Source organism: Pseudonaja textilis, chromosome 1 (assembly GCF_049901715.1).
Source record: "Pseudonaja textilis isolate UNSWEBS1 chromosome 1, rPseTex1.2, whole genome shotgun sequence".
Lineage (NCBI taxonomy): Eukaryota > Metazoa > Chordata > Lepidosauria > Squamata > Elapidae > Pseudonaja > Pseudonaja textilis.
In genome coordinates, this window is record NC_141990.1 from 273642055 (window position 1) to 273663928 (window position 21874).

The window sequence follows — 21874 nt, forward strand, 5'->3', positions numbered from 1 at the left end:
GACAAGGGGTAATAAGAATATTTCTGCAATTAAAAACATTTAGAAAATAGGGTAATATAGATACTGATAACTCTTATTAAAAATCAAGGGGGGGAAATATGCTGCGGAATCCAAATAAAAAGATGTAATGATTATTATTGTAACTTATTAAAAATAATGGTTTATTGGGAATCAAGATGAGGGGATAAAGGTATATTTTAATCATTGAGGTGTCACACTCAAAACAGTAAAAGGGGGGAAACCTATACTTGTTTTTGGTTTTTTTAGTGTTAATATTTGTATTAATATAGAATTTATAAAAAGAATGTGTAATGGAAAGGGAATATGACAGACTAAAGAACCAACTAAAGTTAATATAGGCTATTAAAAGCAAGGAGAGACATTGGTAATTTTTTTATTATTATCATTATTATTATTATTAGGCAAACACATATTGTTTATCTTTATTTTTAAAATAAATATTAAAGGATTATATTTGAAATAATTGAAATGAAACAAAAAGATGTTTTGATTGAGATTAATGAAAGAGGCTAGAATTAATGTGTTTGTTTCTCTCCTTACTGAAAATTTGGAATGGAAAAGGTAATAATATAATTAAGTATGCATATACGAACGTATAATTGCTGTCATATTTGTATGTAAAGGTGATGACCCGGAAATATGTTGTCCACTAAAAAGAGATTTTTTGTTTTTAATGTGAAAAACTGAATAAAATTTGTTTAAAAAACAAAACAAAACATTTTCTTAGTCTCTTGTCCAGACATTTGCGATAGAGAACATAAGCTTTGCTCACATCAGGCATAATAACAAAGTTCACAATTTCCAATCACAATTTTTCTGACAGTAACAATTCTTCTCTAATTAATCTCTTAAGCAGAGAAGGTTTCTTTGATGTTCCCCTGGGAGTTCGACTAAGTTCCGGAACTTCTATGGCTGAGCCCTTTTTCACTGTTGTTGACCTCAAAAAACTGACAACAGGTGGAATACATCTATCTAAAAAAGTAAAGGGCTAAGAAAATATACTTCCCAGATCTACAGTGTAACATCTTCCTTTCATCAAGTAGATTGTCATTTAACTACTTTAAGCAAATATTATTGGATTCCCCCACACAGTTTTAATGTCCTGCTCTAACCCAACTTATATAATTTGAAGACATGTTCTCAAAATGAAGTTGCCTGCAGGCTGATACTGAGTCAAGGGGTTACAGAGGATAGTGTTTTCCACCAGAAAGTTGAAGAATATTTCTTTTGCAGACATCAATGTTGCCTGGAGAAGTTATCTATTGGGCTCCAATGCTCCCACTGTAGGATCCCTCTTCTAATCGGTGCCCTTATAGTCATGTCTAGTCATGAGGTCAGTATTTTCATCTCTCTATTCACAAATAAAAATAAATTTAAGGGAAGAACTAATCTGGACTGTAGTTGCATATCAGAAGCTTATCTTGCACTGCCTGTACCAGTTTCCATACATCATACGTATACAAAACATCTTAATGTTTACCTGGGGTCCTAGGGAAACTGCCAAATCCATCCACAATATTTCCAGCATCCATTCTGACAGCCAACTTGACAGAGTACTATAACTAATGTGTAGGAGCTACTATATCAAGAGAGAGTTGTCTGGTGAAGAAAGCAAAAATGCTGAGAATGCAATCATGAAATAGTTCAGTTTTGAAGCTATGAGAAGCTAAGATTTCTCTGCATAGAGGGAAACACAAGAAAGGAGCATGAAGGATTTGAAATAGGAAGCAAATTCTCTACCATCTGCTTAGAATCTCTTGGGGTTTGTTATAGCTGCTCTTCCAACATTACAATAAAAAATTACTTCTACCAAAACGCATCCTTTCCAACTTTCTCCATACGCTCCATTTACAAATACTGCTGTTTTATAGACAGCCATTATATCGACCTTATGCTTGGAAAAGGTTTAAAGGAAATGGAGGGAAGCAATTCAGGTGTTTGACAAAGCTCAGGCATTTTCTCCCGTCTACACAATGAATATGATGTTCTTCTTTGAGACGAGTCATTCAAGTCAACTTGACAGTAAAAGCTTTCATTACAGTAAAAGCTTTCATTAATTTTGTTTCTACATCCATTCTAGAAGTATCTTGTACACTGAATTATGTCATATGTCCATTTCAAATCCTGATCAAATAATTCATTTGCTATATTTTAGAGCAAGCTTATGCTCTAAAGCATTTTAGTACACTTATCAACAAACTAAATACACAGTATTAGCTTTCTTTATCATCTCTGTGTACAATATCCCAGGGACTGCAGTGAGATCTTTTTTTTTCAACAGCTTGAACAAATTTCTAAAGATTGACTATAAATTTCTAAAGATTGACTAAGAAAGGACTTTATTCTGTCTATTGCAGTTGATAAGAGAGGAACTGGACAGAAATTCAGGAAGAACATTTTGACAGAAAACAGCAGGACTACAAAGATGGATTTGGTTCAATCAATGATATTTTTTGATCAGGTCAAGGGTTCTCAAACTTTGTGGTGTCATGATTCTCTAAAATAATACATGGACTTGTGTGACATCCCCTTCAAATAAATGGGAAGGAGATACTCTTGCTATCTATCCTCACAGTTTGATATTGTGTGTGTGTGTGTGTGCATACCAGTCTTCCACATCCAAAGGAAGATTGCTGGAAGACTGTCAGGATTTATGTCTGAAACCAAGGCTTGACTTTGACAGCCTCTGTAGTCATAGCACCTGGTCCTGAAAAAACTCCAAAACATTCATGAACACCTCCTAAAGTACAAATTCAAGGTACTGTTGTCTAGTCTCACTTTTCCTGGTCCCAAGGGAAGCTCTTGCTGGATTGCTTCTTGTCTCATTTTGTGTCTGATGCTGAGCCTGTGTTGCATCTATGAACAGCCCAAGTACTGCAGCTCACCTTACTTCTTGGAGAAGGAAAATGTCCTGCCATGGGAGGCCAGCGTGTTTGGATTGTCTAGAGCCAGTGCAGAGGGTCAGCATGACAGATGGCCAGTACTAACAGCTCAGTGAAGGCTGCTCATGTCCAGGCAGGGTGAATTTGGTTGCAACTCCCAATCTGAGAAGCCCTATGTTTGATAAGGAGTGCATATGCTGATTGAACAAATGATCCCCATGATCAAAAATGTATTTAGGATTAAACTCGTAGAATGGAGAATGCACGACATTCTACCTTGAAGATGAAATATTTCAAAGCAGACATTAAATATATGAAGAATATGAGGCATTCTACATTGACTGGGATACTGTGGCTTTTAGTTCCACTTTAGGCATGAAGCCAGCTGAGCGATCTTGTCCTTGTGACTGTCTTTCAGCCCCAGGAAGGAGGCAATGACAAACCACTTCTGAAAATCTTGCCAGGAAAACTTCACCCAGCGACTGCCAGGTACCAACACTAACTCAAAGACATCACAGAACAATGCAAATTGAGGATGAAGTATTTCAATGCAGAATAATGCTTGGTTTCTGTTCAGGTAACTTTGTATCATAATACAGCAGAGTTTTACTACAAAAAGCACATATACTGATGATTTTTTTAAAAAAAAAACTCTTACAAAGTATGATGTCCTCTTGAGTGGAGACTGGCAGTATGATGCTTATGTAGAGGCAAATTTAAATTGTAGAATGTTTTTCTTTGGAAACAGAGAATAGTAGGTATAGCAGCATATAAACAAGGTGTACATAATAACAAAGCACAGATGGAGGAAATACAGTATATGAAAATATACCTAGATGGTCAAGCCTGCTGCTTATTACCTGGATTGTTACATGCAATTCAGGTTAAAGGAACTGCTGTTTCACTAAGTTGCCTGCAGAAACATGGGAAAGAGGGGATGTTACTTTATTTGTTGTTTATGTTTAAATACATGAATCAAACTGGATTAAGTACAAGAGATTATTAGATTACACACATATATAATGTTCAAAAGATTACCCAGAAGGATGTGAACATGTAGAAATTAGAATAGAATAGAATAGAATAGAATAGAATAGAATAGAATAGAATAGAATAGAATAGCAGAGTTGGAAGGGACTTTGGAGGTCTTCTAGTCCAACCCCCTGCTTAGGCAGGAAATCTTACACCACCTCAGCCAAATGGTTATCCAATCTCTTCTTAAAAACTTCCAGTGTTGGAGCATTCACAACTTTTGGAGGCAAGTTGTTCCATTGATCAATTGTTTTGTCAGCAAATTTCTCCTTAGTTCTAAGTTGCTTCTCTTCTTGATTAGTTTCCACCCATTGCTTCTTGTCCTACCCTCAGATGCTCTGGAGAATAGCTTGACTCCCTCTTCTTTGTGACAGCCCCTGAGATATTGGAACACTGCTATCATGTCACCCCTGGTCCTTCTTTTCCTCAGACTAGACATACCCAGTTCCTGTAACTGTTCTTTATATGTTTTAGCCTCCAGTCCCCTAATCATGTTTGTTGCTCTTCTCTGCAAAATTAATTAATTAACAAATTAATGAGCAATGAGAGAGATGTTGAGAGAAAAAATCCTACTTTTCTTTAAAGGAATACCTATTTATCAGTGTGAAATAATATATGAATTACTACATCAACTTACAGTGAAGGGAACCATCAGAGACATTCACATTATGAAATTATATATTATAATTTCCCCTGGTTTTTTTTTTCAGCCTCAGCAAGTTATCCCAATAGTAAATTCTGAGCAGTTACAATCTTCTAAGAAAAAGAAATGAAACACAATTAATTGAAAATTACAGAGCTGTATGGTCCCTTAAAAACATTTTGTTTAATATATGTTTCTTGCAATGCACAATGTGAAATGAAACTTTCACAGTTCTGTCAGTTTTGAATTTTATAAGCCACAACTATTTTTTTCCCTAAAGCAGCATAACTAATCCTCTGAAGAAAACCAACAGGCTTCTTTTCAGAAAGATTGCAGCAGCATGTAGTTGAGTGAGCGCTTCACAATCAAATAACACAATGTATAACAAGAAGAATCATGAGAACCATTGATAGAGAAATTTTTCAGTAGTGATTCCAAAACTGAGTGTGAAGCAAGATGGAAGAGCTACTCTGCTTATCTCAGTTGCTTCAAAATTCACACCTTGTCTGATTCATTTCACCCCCAAAATTAGATATATTTTAAAATGCTTTTCCTTACATGTATGCCTTCTCTAGCATCTCCTTCCCTTATTTCAAATTTTGATTATTTCAGATGCCTTCCCTGTTGCTTCTCTTTCCAGCTTGTTACCATTTAGGATAAAAGCAGTACCTAAAATAAAACAATATATAGGTAGTCCTTGACCTAAAACCATTCATTTAGTGACTGTTCAAAGTTATAACAGCACTGAAAAAAGTCACTTACAACTGGTCCTCACACTTATGACTATTACAACATCCCCATAAAGAAAATTCAGGTTTTTGGCAACCAGCATCTGTTTACAGTGGCTGATGCATCCTGGGGTCACAGGATCACCATTTGTGACCCTCCCAGTGAGCTTTCAATGAGCAAAGTCAAATCGGGAAGTCGGATTCACTTAAAGACCATGTGATTCATTTAGCATCTGCAGTAATTTGCTTAATGTCATAAAATTGGTCACGACTCCCTGAACAACTGCCTTGCTTAGCAATTGAAATTCTGACCCCAATTGTGCTTGTAAGTCAAAGACTACCTGTAGATTAGTAACAGTCTTCATCTGGCAGTGCTTGTGCTATGTAATCAAAACTGTAATAAGAGAAGACCTTAAACGTAAGAGGATTCCTCTAAACTTCTAAAATGTTCATATTGATACTGTAGATCTTATGGTTTTATTGATAGAATAACAAAATTGGAAGAGACCTTGGAAGTCTTTTAGTCCATCCTTTTGCTCAACCAGGAGACCTTATACCATGCCAAACAAATGGTTGTTCACTCTCTTCTTAAAAACCTACGGTGTTGGAGCACCTGCAACTTCTGGAGGAAAGTCATTCCACTGATTAATTGTTCTCACTGTCAGGAAACGTTTCCTTAGTTCTGGGCTGGTTCTCTAGATAGTTTCCATCCATTGCTTCTAATTCCGCCTTCAAGTTCTTTGGCAAATAGATTGACCCCTCCCCCCTTCTTTGTGGTAGCCCCTTAGAAAGTGGAACACTGCTATCGCGTCACTCCTGGTCCTTCTTTTCATTAAATGAGGCATACCCAATTCCTGTAACTGTTCTTCATATGTTTTAGACTCCAGTCTCCTAATCATGTTGCTCTTCTCTGCATTCTTTCTAGAGTCTCAATATCTTTTTTTATATATTGTGGCAACCAACATTTAGGGCATGCATGTGATGACTAGATGGATGGAACCTGGCAGTCAAAGTCTTTCAAATCAGAGCATCCCCTTTCATTTGGATCCTTAAGAGATGGGAGTATAGAATGTAAAAAGGTGTGGTTCCAACCATCCTCTACTGTCAGCTAGAAGAGAAGGAAATTTGGTGAAAAGGAATATCCAGGAGAAGCTATTTCTTTATCCAAGCACTATATACCTTTTAGCAGTCAAAGTGCCTGGTCTAAATAACAGTACAGTTACTTCCTTTAAAGAACCTAGAGCTGTAACACAAACAATAAGCTATATAGAAATAAGTTATAGAAGTCAAGTTTCTCTTAAAAAATAACTTATATTTAAATCCTAAAGGCATCTTATTTTTAAAAAATACTCACAAAGCCAAGCTTGGGTAACTTCTACAAGATTATCTCTAAAAATATTTATGAAGAGTAAAAATCCTACTTGAAACATTATTTTATCAACAAAAAGTTTATTCCTTTATTCAGTCTAAAAATAGACTAACACTATATTCACTTAACCTTTTCAAGTTGAATACTAAACGTTGTTTTATTCTTGTTTCTAAGCATTACACTATAGATAGAACCCATCTAGGTTGCCTCCACACCCCAGTAAGGCTTTGTAGAAGGAGAATTGTGTTAATTTGTGGTAGCCAAAAATTAGAAGGATTTGAATCTTATGTCTTTTAATACAATACATTAGCTGAAAAGGTGCCACCAGATTCCTGATTTTTGACAGCCCAGTAATTCATATAATTAAAATAAATAGAAATGATCAAACTACTTTTAGTTGTGAAAGTAGTATCATGAGAGATCTTATATAAGTCTCTAAGTGATTTTTTTTATTTATTTCTTAATGAATACCAAAACAACCTACCCATTTCCAACAATGCATGATATGCAAAACATTGTTTCAAACTCCCACAGATATATTGGGGGAATCTACTGAACTGTTCTAGACAGCTGCAATTAGAGAACTGAAACAATGCAATTGTCCCCGGTTCTGATGTGCTTAGAGCCACTGAGAATGAACTGAGTTGACATTTCCTAAATAAATAAAATTAATAAAATAAATAATTTTAGAGTAATGTGAGGTTTGCTGAAGAACAGAGAAAATAAAAACATTTAAAAAGTCTACTCAGGTTTCAGTGTAGATTGGAGATGGAATATAAAATGGATTGGTTTCCAGTTATTTGATTCACACTTATCAAAAACAAAATTCTACAATTTTTCAATATTGGCAGCATTTAATCAGTTGCTTATTGATTCAAAATAACTGTGGCAACCAAAACTGAATGCAGTAAGTGTGGCCTTACCAAGGCATTATAAAGTGGTATTAACACTTCATGTCATCTTGATTCTACCTCTCTGTTTATGCAGCCTACATCACAGACTCGTGCTGATGGATATGTGGAGATGGACCCGGTCATTGTATGTTTAATTAATCAAACATCTTCATTATCATTGTGCTTTTTATTCCAAGTATATTTTTCTGCTGCAACTTGTTCATTTTTAAATTGAAGATAAACTGACATTTCAAAGATTATTGGATATTATTGCCAAGTAAAAACAATTGCAGTACCATGGAAAAGAATTGGATTATCTTTTGTAATATAAAGAATGGACATGAAGCATTTCCTCATTCTAATAAAATGTAAATGTTCAGATCTGGAAATTCAACTCATTCAACTCTGTCAAAAATCATTGCTCTCTGTTCAAAACTGTAGCTAAACTGTATTTTTAAATTATCTCTGTTCAAGAGACTTATATAATGGAATGCTTTTCAATCAAGTGTGGGAAACAGCTCTCTTGAGGCTCTGTATCAAAAAGTCACTTTTCTGCATGTATTGATTTGTGATTTATTTGTCTAACTTTTGTATCCCTTGCTTTCTCATGTATTTTTATGATGCTGAAGGAAGCTAAGGCACTCATATAAATAGTAATTTAATCTTTATGCAGCAAAACAAAAAGCAAGGCATTATTTAAAATTTATGTCAATAATAATTCCACACATACATTTTTAATACACATTTTAAACATTATGAGAGAGTTATACAAACCATTTTCCCAGGGCATGAAAACCCACAGCTTAGATGCTATGATGAAAAAGTTTGTCCTCTAATGCTTCCATCTATTGTGCATCTGATGCTAGTTGAATATGAATCAGAATCTTAGCTGATGATTATATAAGATAAAATAAGTTATTCAAGATTGTGCAATTCTCACCTGAAGAATTCAAATACTTACCAGGCCTTTTTTTTTTTAAGATACAGACTTTGGATCCAACAGCTGATCTTTTCTGCTTTGGACATGATGTTGTAACTATCAGGTGGCAGTCCAATCTCTTCTTGAAAGTCTCAAGTGATGGCGCTTCCACAACTTCCGAGGGCAAGCTGTTCCATTGGTTGATTGTTCTCACTGTCAGAAAGTTACTCCTTATTTCCAGGATAAATCTCTCCTTGTTCAGAGAAGTTTGAACTAAAGTAGTAGCTGTTCTACTTTTCTTTGTTACCAGTCAGCATCCATTTTCCCATGCCATTTTGACTTGTTCCTTCTCTGTGACACATTTTCTCTTACACATTTTCCTTCTTTCTTAAGATCGCTTCTTGTTCCTCCAGAAATTTAAAAACCAACTATACCATAGTAAGTTTTAGCTTTCCTCTAATAATTCTTGCTTTGTCCTCAATCTGTTTCTTGAGCCTGAGTGTATCATATCTTCATATATAATTATACTTTTCTTGCAATAACTTTCTTCAGAATACAAAGCATTTGAAGGTGAAGCTATAGGTGAAGTTGCTGAACTTATTGTTTTTATAGAATTCCATGCTTTTATCAAGCTTTGTCTAAGAATATGTCCTTTTAAATTTTTATATTCTTTTCAATCCATATACTAGAAATACCTGGGAGGTCTATTAACTGGCCAACTCCTTCTCATACTGATATTTTGATATTTAGGAATTTTATCTATTGCTATCCAATGCAAACAACTTGCATTGTAATATAATATAAAATTCAGAACACCTCATTCATTGCTATTTTTTGAATCTCATAAAATGTATTCTACATTTTTTCCACTTCCAAAAAAATCTATTGACTGTTTTTTGCTCATCATGCAAGATTTTTCCTGGAATTGAAATTGGCATAATTTCAAATAAGTAAAAAATAATAATCTTAGGTAATATATTATCAATCACAATTAATCCTAGCTGGTAGAAATTGATTTTTTTTTCTATCTTTGAAAATATTTTTATTTTTTCCCCATAATTTGAGGTAATTTTTAAATATATCTATATCTATATCAGGAACAATCTCAAATATTTTACTGGACTTTCTCTGGAATCCCAGCCCTTTCTGCACCAAGCTTTTTCCTTGTAGGGTCATTTTTTAAAATTATGTCCATTTATCTATCCTGAGAATTCATCAAAATCTCTAATTATTTTAATCAGCTGTCTTTTTGCACTCTGCAGTTGCCCAATAGTTAGCTCTACATCATCCATATAATATTTTAATTTCTGCTTTTCTTAACCTCCTTCATCAAATTCAGCTTATTCTCTGTTTTGGAGTTCCTGACATCATCTCTACAATTTCAGCCTATTTGTATATATTGCTCCTGGGTGATTTGCCTTTCCTCGTCTTGTATAATTGTTTTGACTTTATATTGCAATGAAAAAGCTTGTGTAACTTTGTCCCGGCTCAAGTTGTCTTTTTAATATTGTAATTATTTGTGACTGAGCTCTAAGCACCTTCTTTTTCAGACACCAGTACCTATGCTGAATTTCTTTTCCTATTTTCCTGCCATGAAATCTTATATATTTCTGTCTTTCTGGTTTTTCAAAATGAAAAGTTACAATTTTGACATTGTTGTTTGATATCTCTCAATTTGCACCTTCTAAAATGTGCAAATATACTGTATGGGAAAGAAATAAGCAAACACCATTTTGATATGGTACCAGATATTTACCATGTATCCCAGAGTTTGGCAATGTAACGTTTCAGTTTTTAGCAGCATAGGTTGAGCATATATTTAACAGAAAACTGATACTTTGGCATCCATCACTGTGTAGTCTTATATATCTATTCAACACATACCATAAACATATATAAAACATTCTTATAATGGTGACAATAAATTTCCATTTAACCTCAATAGTAGAAGGCAAGGGTTTTTTTAGCAATAAAATTGCAACAAGCAAATAACTTTTACAGTCTTAACACATTTTGCCAATATTACATAGCTTGAGTTATAGAAATGCGTTGTCATTTGAATCAGACATACGCATTATACATACATGTATTTTTTAAAGCCAGAAAACCCCAAAGCACAATGGATATGCTTCAATGTTGACTGAATATAATAATCAAAAGGTCTTTATGGGAATCCACATTTTCCTTTAACAAACAGCATAGCTCTAAAAACAATTGGCACAATACAGAAACACTTAGAATCAGTTACATGTTCACATTATTATACATTTTGTTTAAATTATTATTAGTCCCACTATAAAAATAATTGGGGGACTCTTTTGTAAATAACTCACACATAGTCAAGTTATCCAAAATATTATTTCAATCAGTACTTATGGAGAAGCTTGTTAAAAATCACTGAACAAGTGTTATAAGAAAGAGCTTTTGACCTCATTGGAATCCTTATTGTTTTGTAACTCTTATAAACTTTGCTGTGTTATCTCAAAACTATGCAAAATTACACTTTACAATCATACTAATACTACACAACTAACCATACCAAGCTACAGATGTGGATATGAACTGAGTCTGCATTTAAACTGCAGCTCAGCAAATAATGAATGTGCAAAGCTTGACAGTCAACTTAGAATTACAAAATCCACATGTCCATGAACTTCGGATTCTTCTAATTCTATAGCTCAATTTTCCCATAGTGTTGAATTGACTTTAGCATTAATTTCCAAGTCAGAATTTCTTTGCATTTAGATACATACATCGAGTTACTAAATGCTTCATATTCTTGTTCATAAGTAGAATGCATTTCCCCATCTACTGTACATCACTTTATATGGAGAGCTTGACTATTCTACTGAATTGGCGAGAGAAACTTTTTTTAAATGAGAAACCATGTATGCATTTATAAGATTCAAGAGATAATTAAATTATTTTATTTTCATAGAATTATTTCTGGATCCAGGTAGATAGCTATGGAAATCTGGATCCAAAAGATATGGGACTTAATATTTTCACTGGCTCATTTCACTGGCTCATTTTTGACAAGATCGGTTAATTTTGGTAACTGATTTTAGTTCAGTCTCTGCTATTCAGAAACTATTCTAGTCACCTGCCTTTGTTTTATAAGATTCACATTTTTGCTGAAATAATTATGTATTTAATGTACATTCTTATATGAATTGCAATTCCTATTCAGGCTGAAGGGATAGAATCTTTGACAAGTTGTAGCTGTTGCCCAATGGATTTAATTACTTTTGCTATGGGGATGAGGAAGGTGAATATTGCCCCTAATCATCTAAACAACATCTCTCTCTTTAAAATGCTATAATAATATTCATGTCTGATTATACAATTTATAACATTCAAAGAGGAATATGACCCAAAACTATTTCATGCAAATATTTGTAAAACTATGGTTATAAAGTATGAAATGCTAGTGCTTGATATGAGTTTAATATGTAGATCTCACTACAGTAACTTTAAATCTTTAATCGTATTCTGCTTCAGTATGTGCCTTATAAAAAGACCTTTCCCCTTAACAAGTCACATCTACCTCCAATTAAAAAAAGGATGAATTGAAATTCAGTCATTGTTCATAACTCAAGCTGACATAAGGAACTTTTTTGCCCTCCAAAAATCAATTTCAATCATTTATCATGGGCTACAGTTATATGCATTCCCTTTGCATCCATTCCATTAGCAGATAATTTTGTAAGGGGAATAGTGCTAACTTAAGTATGTTGCAGATCTATAATTTAACTTGGAAAAAGTCCCAGAAAAATATTTAAAAAGACATAATATTACTCTGCAAGAATGTGAACCAAATACATTTATGGATCTGTTCAATCACCAGTTATTAAGATCCTGTGTTCTGCCATCATCGAGCAGAAATGCGGGAACAAAAGTCCTGATAACAACACTCAAAATGCTCCTTTGAATAGTTCCAATTACAGAAATGTTCAACATGATGACTGCTTTCTTCATAATCATAAATCATAGAAATGTTGTTTCTTTTGCTTCCAAACACACAAAACAACAACTTTACAAATAAAGACCTGTAGCTAATATGCACTCTCTGGCCAAGATCATTATGTTTCAACTACTTCATTTTAACTTAAGGCAGCTTAGTATTACCCTGCCAATATAATTTTTCTTCCATTTTTTTCTTCTTCCATTGACAGAAAAGCAACAACTTAAAGGTTTTTCTGAATGTTTTGTTACACAAGGCATAACAAATTGGGTTCACAGTACTGTTTACGTAGCACAACCAATAGCCAAGATGCCACAATGTTGGAGGAATGCAATTTGAACAGAATGTGGAAACCAATACCATTATATTGTAGGGGGTCCAGGTAATTATAAAAGCTAGAAGAATAGCACTTAGAGTCTGGGCTGCTTTACGTTCTTTTATAAGAACCATTCTTTTCCTTTTAGTAATTTGATTACTTAGATTAGGATCCATATTTTTGATGGAAGCGTCTTTGGATAAACTGGCAGAACAAGGAGTGATTTTGACTTTTCGGCAACCATTGTTAGTTTCTGAGGCACCACCAGCTTTAACCACCAACCGGAACTTATAAGCTACACATTTATTACTTTTTTGCACCTGACTTTTGGTTGGGGTTAGAAAATATTTTTGGGTGTCATAGTCATTCTCCTTATGTTGGTCTTTGATAAAAGCTTCTTTTTTCTCTTCTTTTTGCTCATCAACCTTCCCTTTTACAGGGGTCTTATAAGCTACCTGAAAGAGTGGATCAGGTGGACATTTTTCCTCTTCTTCCGATGACGCATAGCTGCTGCAAGTGGTCAGCTGCTCTGCCTTTGACCAATCTTGGCAGGTATTTTGAATCTGAGATGCTTTTGCTGTGGCAGAAGTACTTCGACTGGATGAAGACCACGAAGCCTGAGATTGGTCTCTTTTGGTCAAATTTTGTTGCCTGCAGCTAAAGCATGATTTCAGCAGTGTTTTCTGAGGCTTTATTGTTTCAAACTCAGTCACAGAACTGGAGCCCTGAAGGTCAGCTAAATCCTTGGTTCGTTTTTCAGTCTCTTTGTAAATGCGGCAATATAAAATAGTCATCACCGAAACCGGGATATAGAAAGCAGCAATTGCGGTACCAAAGGTAACAATAGGCTCATTCAAAAATTGTATTTGACATTCTCCAGGTGGGACAGTTCGCTCCCCTACAAGGTACTGCCAGCATAAGATTACAGGTGCCCATAGAATGAAAGAAATCAGCCAAGCCAAACCAATCATAATCCCAGCTCTTTTGGGTGTGCGTTTAGCCCTATAGGTTAAAGGCCGTGTAATAGAAAAATATCGGTCAAAACTGATGACTAACAAATTCATTACTGAAGCATTACTAGCTACATAATCGAGTGCTAACCATAAATCACATGCCAAAATTCCAAGAGACCAGTGCCCTATTAATATGTATGATGTATAAAGATTCATAGAAAATATTCCAATTATAAGGTCTGCACAGGCGAGACTGAGTAAATAATAATTGTTCACTGTTTTGAGCTGGCTGTTGACTTTGAATGATATCATTACCAGAACATTTCCCACAATGGTTATCAAACTTAAAATGGCCGTTACAGTAGCGATGGTGATTACTTCCCAAAGACTATGGCCTTCAAGTGGTTTTTGGCTAGAAGTTGAATCATTGGTGATGGTCAAGTTGTTGTGTAACTTGTCTTCCATTCTTTTTTTGTGGTGGATTAACATCAGTATCTTTTAATTTGCTCTAGGTACTTCATCTGTAATTTGAAGATATCCTTTAAATGACAAACAGAAAAAAAATCATAAAATGAAGGGCACCTGCCAAATGAATTTAGCATTAGAAAACAATCTATTGTTCTATTTCAATTGTGGATTTCAAAGAAATTTGATGAAATCCACGATTGGATTTAAAAGAAAGATACATGAATCCCTTGAAGCAATGCAACTCAACTACCCTTCCAAATCTGCTGTTCAAAATATCACACACTCCCTGTGAACGGCTCTGCTTTCCACCTACTTTTCAGTAGCAATCCAGATGGAAGTATTATTGGAAGTTTCATTTTCACGATCATATGATGGCCTATGAAGTGGTTGAGCTAAGCTTCCAATAGGATACACATCCTCAGTGTCTTGAGCAATGGGTTCAGAGGAACCGTTTGGCTCCTCTGAATGGTTTGCAGAACCTCAATGTAAATATCTTTGCAGTGGTAGCTTTTATTTAATCAAGTCACATTGCCTTGGAATATGTAGGCACCTTTTATAGAACGTATGTAACAGAAATTAGAATTCTATTCTAATTAATATAAAATAGAATAAAAATAGTTTTTCAAGCTTTTCTTGTCAAGTAAGCTATTATAAAATAATGTTGACTGGATATGAATAAAGACTATGTCTTTCATTATTAATTCCTGTTTAACAAGGCTTTTCCTCATTGTTACATGAATGTACATTCACTAACAGTGAGGAAAAGCCTTGCTAAACAGGAATTAATAATGAAAGCCATAGTCTTTATTCATATACAGTCAACATTGTTGAATAATGACTTATTTGACAAGAAAGTCTTCAAAAACCATTTTTATAATGCTTTCTTGCCACAAAAAAATCAGAGGTAATTTATAAATGAAGATTTCAAAATAAAAAAATCATGGTTAAGTTCAACCATGCATGTATCTGCTTCAACCAAACAAACAAAAAGACATTGGGGATATATGCAACAAACCTGGATTGAACTGAACTTGACCAAGATATCTCCTCTGCTCTCAGACTGCCGTGTATTACAAAAGTTAATCTAGACCAAGGGTGTCAAATTGGCGGTCTGCAGGCCGGATGTGTCATGCGCAGGCCATGTCTACCCCAGCTCTGTGAAGGGGAAAAACATCATGCAACGTGATGCCATGAGTTTGACACCTGTGGTCTAAAGTGATGATCTTAAAATGTTAACCACTGTTAAATGTAAATTGCATCCTTTCTTTCCTGATGAAAAATTGATTAAACCCCACCCTATTACTGTACATCTATAACCTTTACAAATAAAGCATGTCAGAGTCTGTTAAAAGTGATACACACAGTTTCTATTGTCACATCTAGAAAAGGTAGCTTTAATCTAATCTCCTTGCATATTCATTGGCTCCCAATAAAAATGCTTCTTTGTGCCTACTAAATAATGAAAAAACAATATGGTTTCTGATGGCATATTCATATCCAGCTTAGTGTTATGCAGACAAGTAAGCTAACTATCTTATTTTTCAGTTTATTAAATAAAACTTTTTTTAAATTGAAAATTAGATTTTAAAAACATTTGAACGTGGTGATCTTTGACATATATCAACAGTCTTTATATTGTTATAATTGAAGAATGTTATCAAACAATATTAACATATTATATACATATACATATTTACATTGTAAATCTTTGTATCTGTTTCTATCTTAGACATTTTGTTGCAGTATAAACTCTTTCTTAAATTCTATTTCACATTTTTTGACTTCCTTTCATATTCCTCCAATTATAATTTTTTTTCCATATTTCATAGAATTCTGAAGTATCTCGCTCCTTCAGTTCTAACTTTAATCTATCTAACCCAGTGCAATGTAAAAAATTTTCTATTATTATTTTGTCGTTGGGTATTTCTTTTAATTTCCATGTTTGGGCAATTGACAATCTTGTAGCTGTGATAACGTGAATAATTAGATAAATATCTGCTTTTTTTAGATTCATTTGCTGTTCATAATAGAAACACTTCTGGTGTATAATTTATTTTTAGGTTTATCATTTCCTCTAACTATTGCCAAATTGGGTGCTAAAATTCTTGCATTTTCTTGCACTCCCACTACATATGATTAATAGGTGCCCCGATCTTTCAAACATTTCCAACATATTGAAGATTGAGAACTATATATTTTAGCTAGTCTGGTGAGTGGGAGATGCCATCTATAAAACATCTTAAACAGATTTTCTTTATAAGATATGGCTAAAGTAATCTTGTTATTCCTATCCCAAATTTGCTGCCATTGATCCAAATTTACCTTGTAACTGAAATTTCTAGCTTAGGTTAACATTGGTTTTTTTTTACCTCCTCCTCATACATCTTATAATCTAATAGATAGTTATATAATTTCTTTATTTGTTTCTTTTCTGGTCCTAATAGTATTTTATCTAATATTGTATCTTGACAATTTATTCCGCATTCTTTTTTATCCCTTTCATATCTGGATTGTACTTGGAGATATGCCCACCATTCCAATGTTAAGCCCTGCTGATTAAGTTCTTTGTTTTATTCTTCCTTTGTCTGTTAGGATATCTTTGTATGTAATTACCTTTTTTTTGGTTATAGAGGTTTGGGTATGATATAGCTTCCAAGGGGGAAAGCCAACCTGGAGTTTTCATATAATTTTGCAATCTTATTTTATTCTAAATTGATATTAGAACTTGTCGGACTTTATGTCTTAAAAAATATTGATATGTTGTATGTCTATTAGGCCACAGATATACATGCCAGCCCTGTTGTAGATCGTGCCCTTTTAAAAATAAAAGTCTTTTTTTTCTCAAGTTTATCCAATCTTTGTTCTAAGTTAAGGCAGCCGCTTGATAATATAGTTCCCAATCCGAGAAACCTAGTCCCCCTCTTTCCTTTGCACACTGTAAATGTTTTAGTTTGATTCTTGGTCTTTTACCCTGCCACACAAAATTTAATGTTATTTTATTCAGTTTCTTGAAGAATTTTTTCTCTAATTTGATCGGTATATTTTGGAATAGAAATAAAATTTTGGGTAATATGTTCATTTTAATAGCTGAAATTCTGCTAATTAATGATAGTTAATTAATGACTATTCCAATGTTCTAAATCTGTTTTAATTTGTCTCAATAGTATTTCATAATTATCCTCCTTAATTGTAGAGCAACGTGCCGAAATGTTAATTCCTAGGTATTTTATTTTTTGTACAAATAAAACTGTTTTATGACAACTTTATTGCATTGTTTTGCCATTTAGCCATTTTATATGCAGGCTATGAAGTGCAGACCATGTTGAATTTCAGACTTTATCTGAAGAACAAACATTTAGGAATATTTATATAGTTTTGATTCCCACTTTGCAAGGTCTCCATGTTAGAGCTGCTTGGCAGCATACCATTGTATGGGGTATTGGTTCTAACTTTACTAAAAAGTATCAAAAGCAACTTCAGTAGCCCTAGGCAACTGAATCTAATTTCCGTGATAATTTTCCACAATATGCCAACTCAGAGTTAGATTAGGCATCCTATGGAAAATTAAAATGGAAACTAAACTCAGTTCCATTGTACTGCTAACAACTTCCACCTGGATAAAAATGTTTAAAGACATTTTAAAACATTTTTATCATGTTTTAAATGTTCCAGCAGTTGGCCCTACCAGAATACTAGAGCTGCAACTTCTGATCATAAATGATGTTTTACTATGCCAGATATGTATCTATATTAACAAAGTGTAATAACAAAATATTATGAACTAAAATAATATATTGAGAGATATATTGATGGACTCCCCAGGCTGGTGTTGCTCAAGCACTTTGAACTAAAACACCCATTATCCACAGCCAACAGAATGAAAGGCATGCAACTTAGAAGGCAGTAGCTCATAACAACCTGAGATGTATTCAGACGTGAATCTCCAGATCTGATATGTGATGACTCAGATAGCATTCTTTCTGCACTTCTCTGCACTGCATATCAGATAGCATGGTCCTATTATACTGCAATATATTTTTGGAACTGAAATAAGTCTTCAAGGAGCCTTTAAAAACAGAAATAGAAATTGGATCTGACAAGCTAATAAAAGAAACTAAAGATGACATTTAGAAAATACTACAAAGAGAGAATAAGGCCAAAAAGGGTGCTAGGCCAGAAGAAATTGAATTATGTTATTGTCAAAAAAGAACAATGTGAAGTGCAACAGGTTATGCAATGAGAGCCAGTTTGATGTAGTGGTTAAAGCATTGGACTAGAAACGGGGAAACTGTGAGTTCTAGTCCAGCTTTAGGCACAAAGTCAGGTGGGTATCCTTGGGCCAGTCACTTTATCTTAGGTTTAAGAAGGAGGAAATGGCAAACCCCTTCTGAAAAAAAAAAAAACTTACCAAGAAAACTGCAGAAACTTGTTCAGTCTAAAAAAAAATCAAACATGGACAGAAAAAAAGATAATACAATAAACTGTTATGATATTACAAAGACTAAAATATTAAGGTTGGTTCAGCTCGAAAACTCTGGTAGGTTAGATCAACAGTCCCCAACCTTTGCAACTTGGAGGCCCAGTGGAGGGAGGAAGAGGGGAACTGGGCTGTGCACGCAACTCAACTTGTGTGAGCAGTGGGTTGGCTTGTGTGGGCATGCATGTGCAGCTCGAGCTACATGTATGCTGGCCCATCACTCATGCAAACTGGCTGTGAATAAGCCATGGCCCGGTAGTGGGCCTTAACCTGAGGGTTGGGGACCCTTGGATTAGAGAAGAGTCTGGAATGGCTCTCTGAACAGTTAAGGGAGAAAGCAGTTTATATCCAACAGCCCATATTGGCCAACTGGAGCTGGATGGAATTCATCTTCTTGTAGTCATCCTGATAGATTGGTTGATGAAACAAAAACGTGTTGGAACCAGAGGGAAAATATTTAACCCTGACCAGGTAGGCACTTTCTCTTGTACCATGCATGACTTGAACATGAAGTCAACATTTTATTTATTTTTATTTTATTTGGTTTGTCACTTGCTTACAAGATAATAGGTAGAAGAAAAAACATAGTTATGAATACATGGATACATATAAGAAAAATAAAAGAAACAATAGGGCAGGGACAGTAGGCATGTTTGTGCGCTTATACGGACCTCTTAGGAAAGGGGTGAGGTCAATAGTAGACAGTCTAAGGTTAAAGTTTTTGGGGTTTGGGGAAGAAACCACAGAGTCAGGTAGAGTATTCCAGACATTGACCACTCTGTTGCTGAAGTCATATTTCCTGCAATCAAATTTGGTGCAGTTAACCTTGAGTTTGTATCTATTGTGTGCTCTTGTGTTGTTATGGTTGAAGCTGAAGTATTCATTGACAGGTAGGACATTGCAATGTATGATTTTATATACTATACTTCGATCGGACCGAACGTGGCGTAGTTCTAGGTTTTCTAGGTCTAGAATTTCAAGTCTGGTGGCATAAGATATTCTGCAATGAGTAGAGGAGTGGAGAACTCTTCTTGTGAAATATTTCTGGACTTTCTCAACTGTGTTAATATCAGATACATAATGTGGGTTCCAGACTGATGAGCTTTATTCGAGTATTGGTCTAGCAAATGTTTTGTATGCTCTAGTTAGTAGTGTAATATTACCAGAGAAAAAGATTAGGATTAAGATTAGGTTAACAACTCTTAACGCCTTTTTGGCTATGTAGTTACAGTGGGCTCACTTAGATCATTAGAGATGAGTACTCCAAGATCCTTGACAGAGTTTGGATCATCAACAAGGTCTTGACTATTCAGACTGTATTTTATTTTCTGATTTTTTTTGCCAATATGTAAGACAGAGCAATTATTTGTTGAGATTTGAAGTTGCCATTTGTTTGACCATTCTGATAGTCAAGGTCTTTTTGAAGGGTAGCAGTATTGTCTGTGGTGTTGAATAGCTTTACATCGTCAGTGAAGAGAATGCAGTTGCTCTTAATATGACCACAGAGGTCATTTATGTAGAGTATGAAGAGAGTTGGTCCTAGAACACTGCCTTGGGGGACACCACTGTTGACAGGTACAGAATTTGATAGGACACTCCCAATTTTGACCATTTGTTGTGTGTTTGACAGGAATGCTTCTATTCAGTTATGCAGGTGTCCAGAGATACCATAAGATTTTAGTTTTAGGAGTCGTTTGTCGTGTACCACTGAATCAAAGGCTTTACAGAAGTCTATGTAGATTGCATCTATTGATTTGCCCTGATCGAGTTGTGTAGTCTATATGTTTTTGCAGTGTAAGAGTTGCAGATTGCAGGATAGTTTTTTTCTGAAACCAAATTGTTTATTAGAGAGTAGGTTGTTTATCTCCAAGTAGAGGATAATGGATTGGTTAATAATTGATTCCATGACTTTGTAGGTGACACAGAATAAAGAGATTGGTCTGTAATTTTCAACTAGGCTGGGGTCTCCCTTTTTGAAGATGGGGATGACCGTGGCTTGTCAACATAGTTTTGGCAAGGAGCTGGTCCTGAAAGATTTTTCAAAGATTATCTTTAGAGGTTCGGCTATGGCAGTGGATAGTTTTTTTAAGAAGTAGGCACATATTCTGTCCGGTCCAATAGATAGAGATGGTTTTAGATTGTGTAGTGCTTTTTCAACATTGTCTTCTGTAAAATCGATATGTATTAGATCATTGTAGTTGTCTGTGGTTCGACTAGGAAATACTGGGCATGATCCTTTGCTGTTTACAAATACTGAGCCAAAGAATGCGTTAAAGAGGTTGGCTGTAATAGTGTCGTCATTGCAGTCTTTACCATTCGTTCCTGAAATTGTGACAGAAACAAAAGGTTGCCAGGGTATCCCAAAGGTGCTTTATAAAAGGACTTATTTTTTTCTTTGAATACATTTCGCTTCTCATCCAAGAAGCTTCAATGATGAGAAACTGATGAAAAGCGAAATATGATAAAAATAACAAGAAAGTCCAATTGCCTTTTCAAAAGTACCTTTGGGACAACCATAACCGGGATGATTGAGAATCTCCATAGATGTTGTGAAGGTATGCTTTGTCTTGTGGTTAAATGCATATGAGAAGGGTGTAAAATGAATTCCTAAGGATGTATAAAACCACAAATCTACATAGGGAAGAGCTAAGAAGGCAGGGTAAATTGTACCATCATAGCCTCATCTCTTTGTGCCTGCATGGTGTCAGTGCTTTGATTTTGTAGTGATAACTTTAGTTTTTTTTCACGCTCTATTAAATATTATGTGTGTTTGTATACTGACAGACCTCTTCCTAGATAACCCTGGATGCTATTATACTTTGAATTGCCTAGAAATTGGTTTTATGGGTATTTCTCTAGAACTTGACTAAGATATAGTTTTGCATTGTTGTTATGTAGTACAAAGCACATTGTTTGAATTAATAGACCTGTGATCCCTTCTGGTACAAGTTAGTTACTTTTCTATCATGTTAGGTATTTAACAGGAAATTACAGGTATTCCTCGACTTACGACCACAATTGAATCCAACATTTCTGTTGTCGGGATATTTGTTAAGTGAGTTTTGCCCCTTTTACGATCTTTCTGGAGACAGTTGTTAAGTGAATCATTGCAGTTGCTGTTACTAACAGGGTTAAGTGAATGTGGCTTCCCCATTGACTTTGCTTGTCAAAAGGTTGCAAAAGGGGATCATGTGACACAGCAATGGTCA

General features: G+C 34.7%; 1 protein-coding gene across 1 annotated transcript in view; it reads right to left on the reverse strand.

Annotated features, from left to right (window-relative positions):
- Nucleotides 1–8370: 8370 nt before the first annotated feature.
- Nucleotides 8371–21874, reverse strand: part of CHRM5 (cholinergic receptor muscarinic 5) — an 87241-nt gene continuing 73737 nt past the window's right edge. The window contains exon 2 of the mRNA XM_087921832.1: nt 8371–14259. Coding sequence (XP_087777958.1) covers nt 12596–14209 — 1614 coding nt within the window. The 5' untranslated portion in view covers nt 14210–14259 and the 3' untranslated portion in view covers nt 8371–12595. The remainder of the gene's footprint in view (nt 14260–21874) is intronic.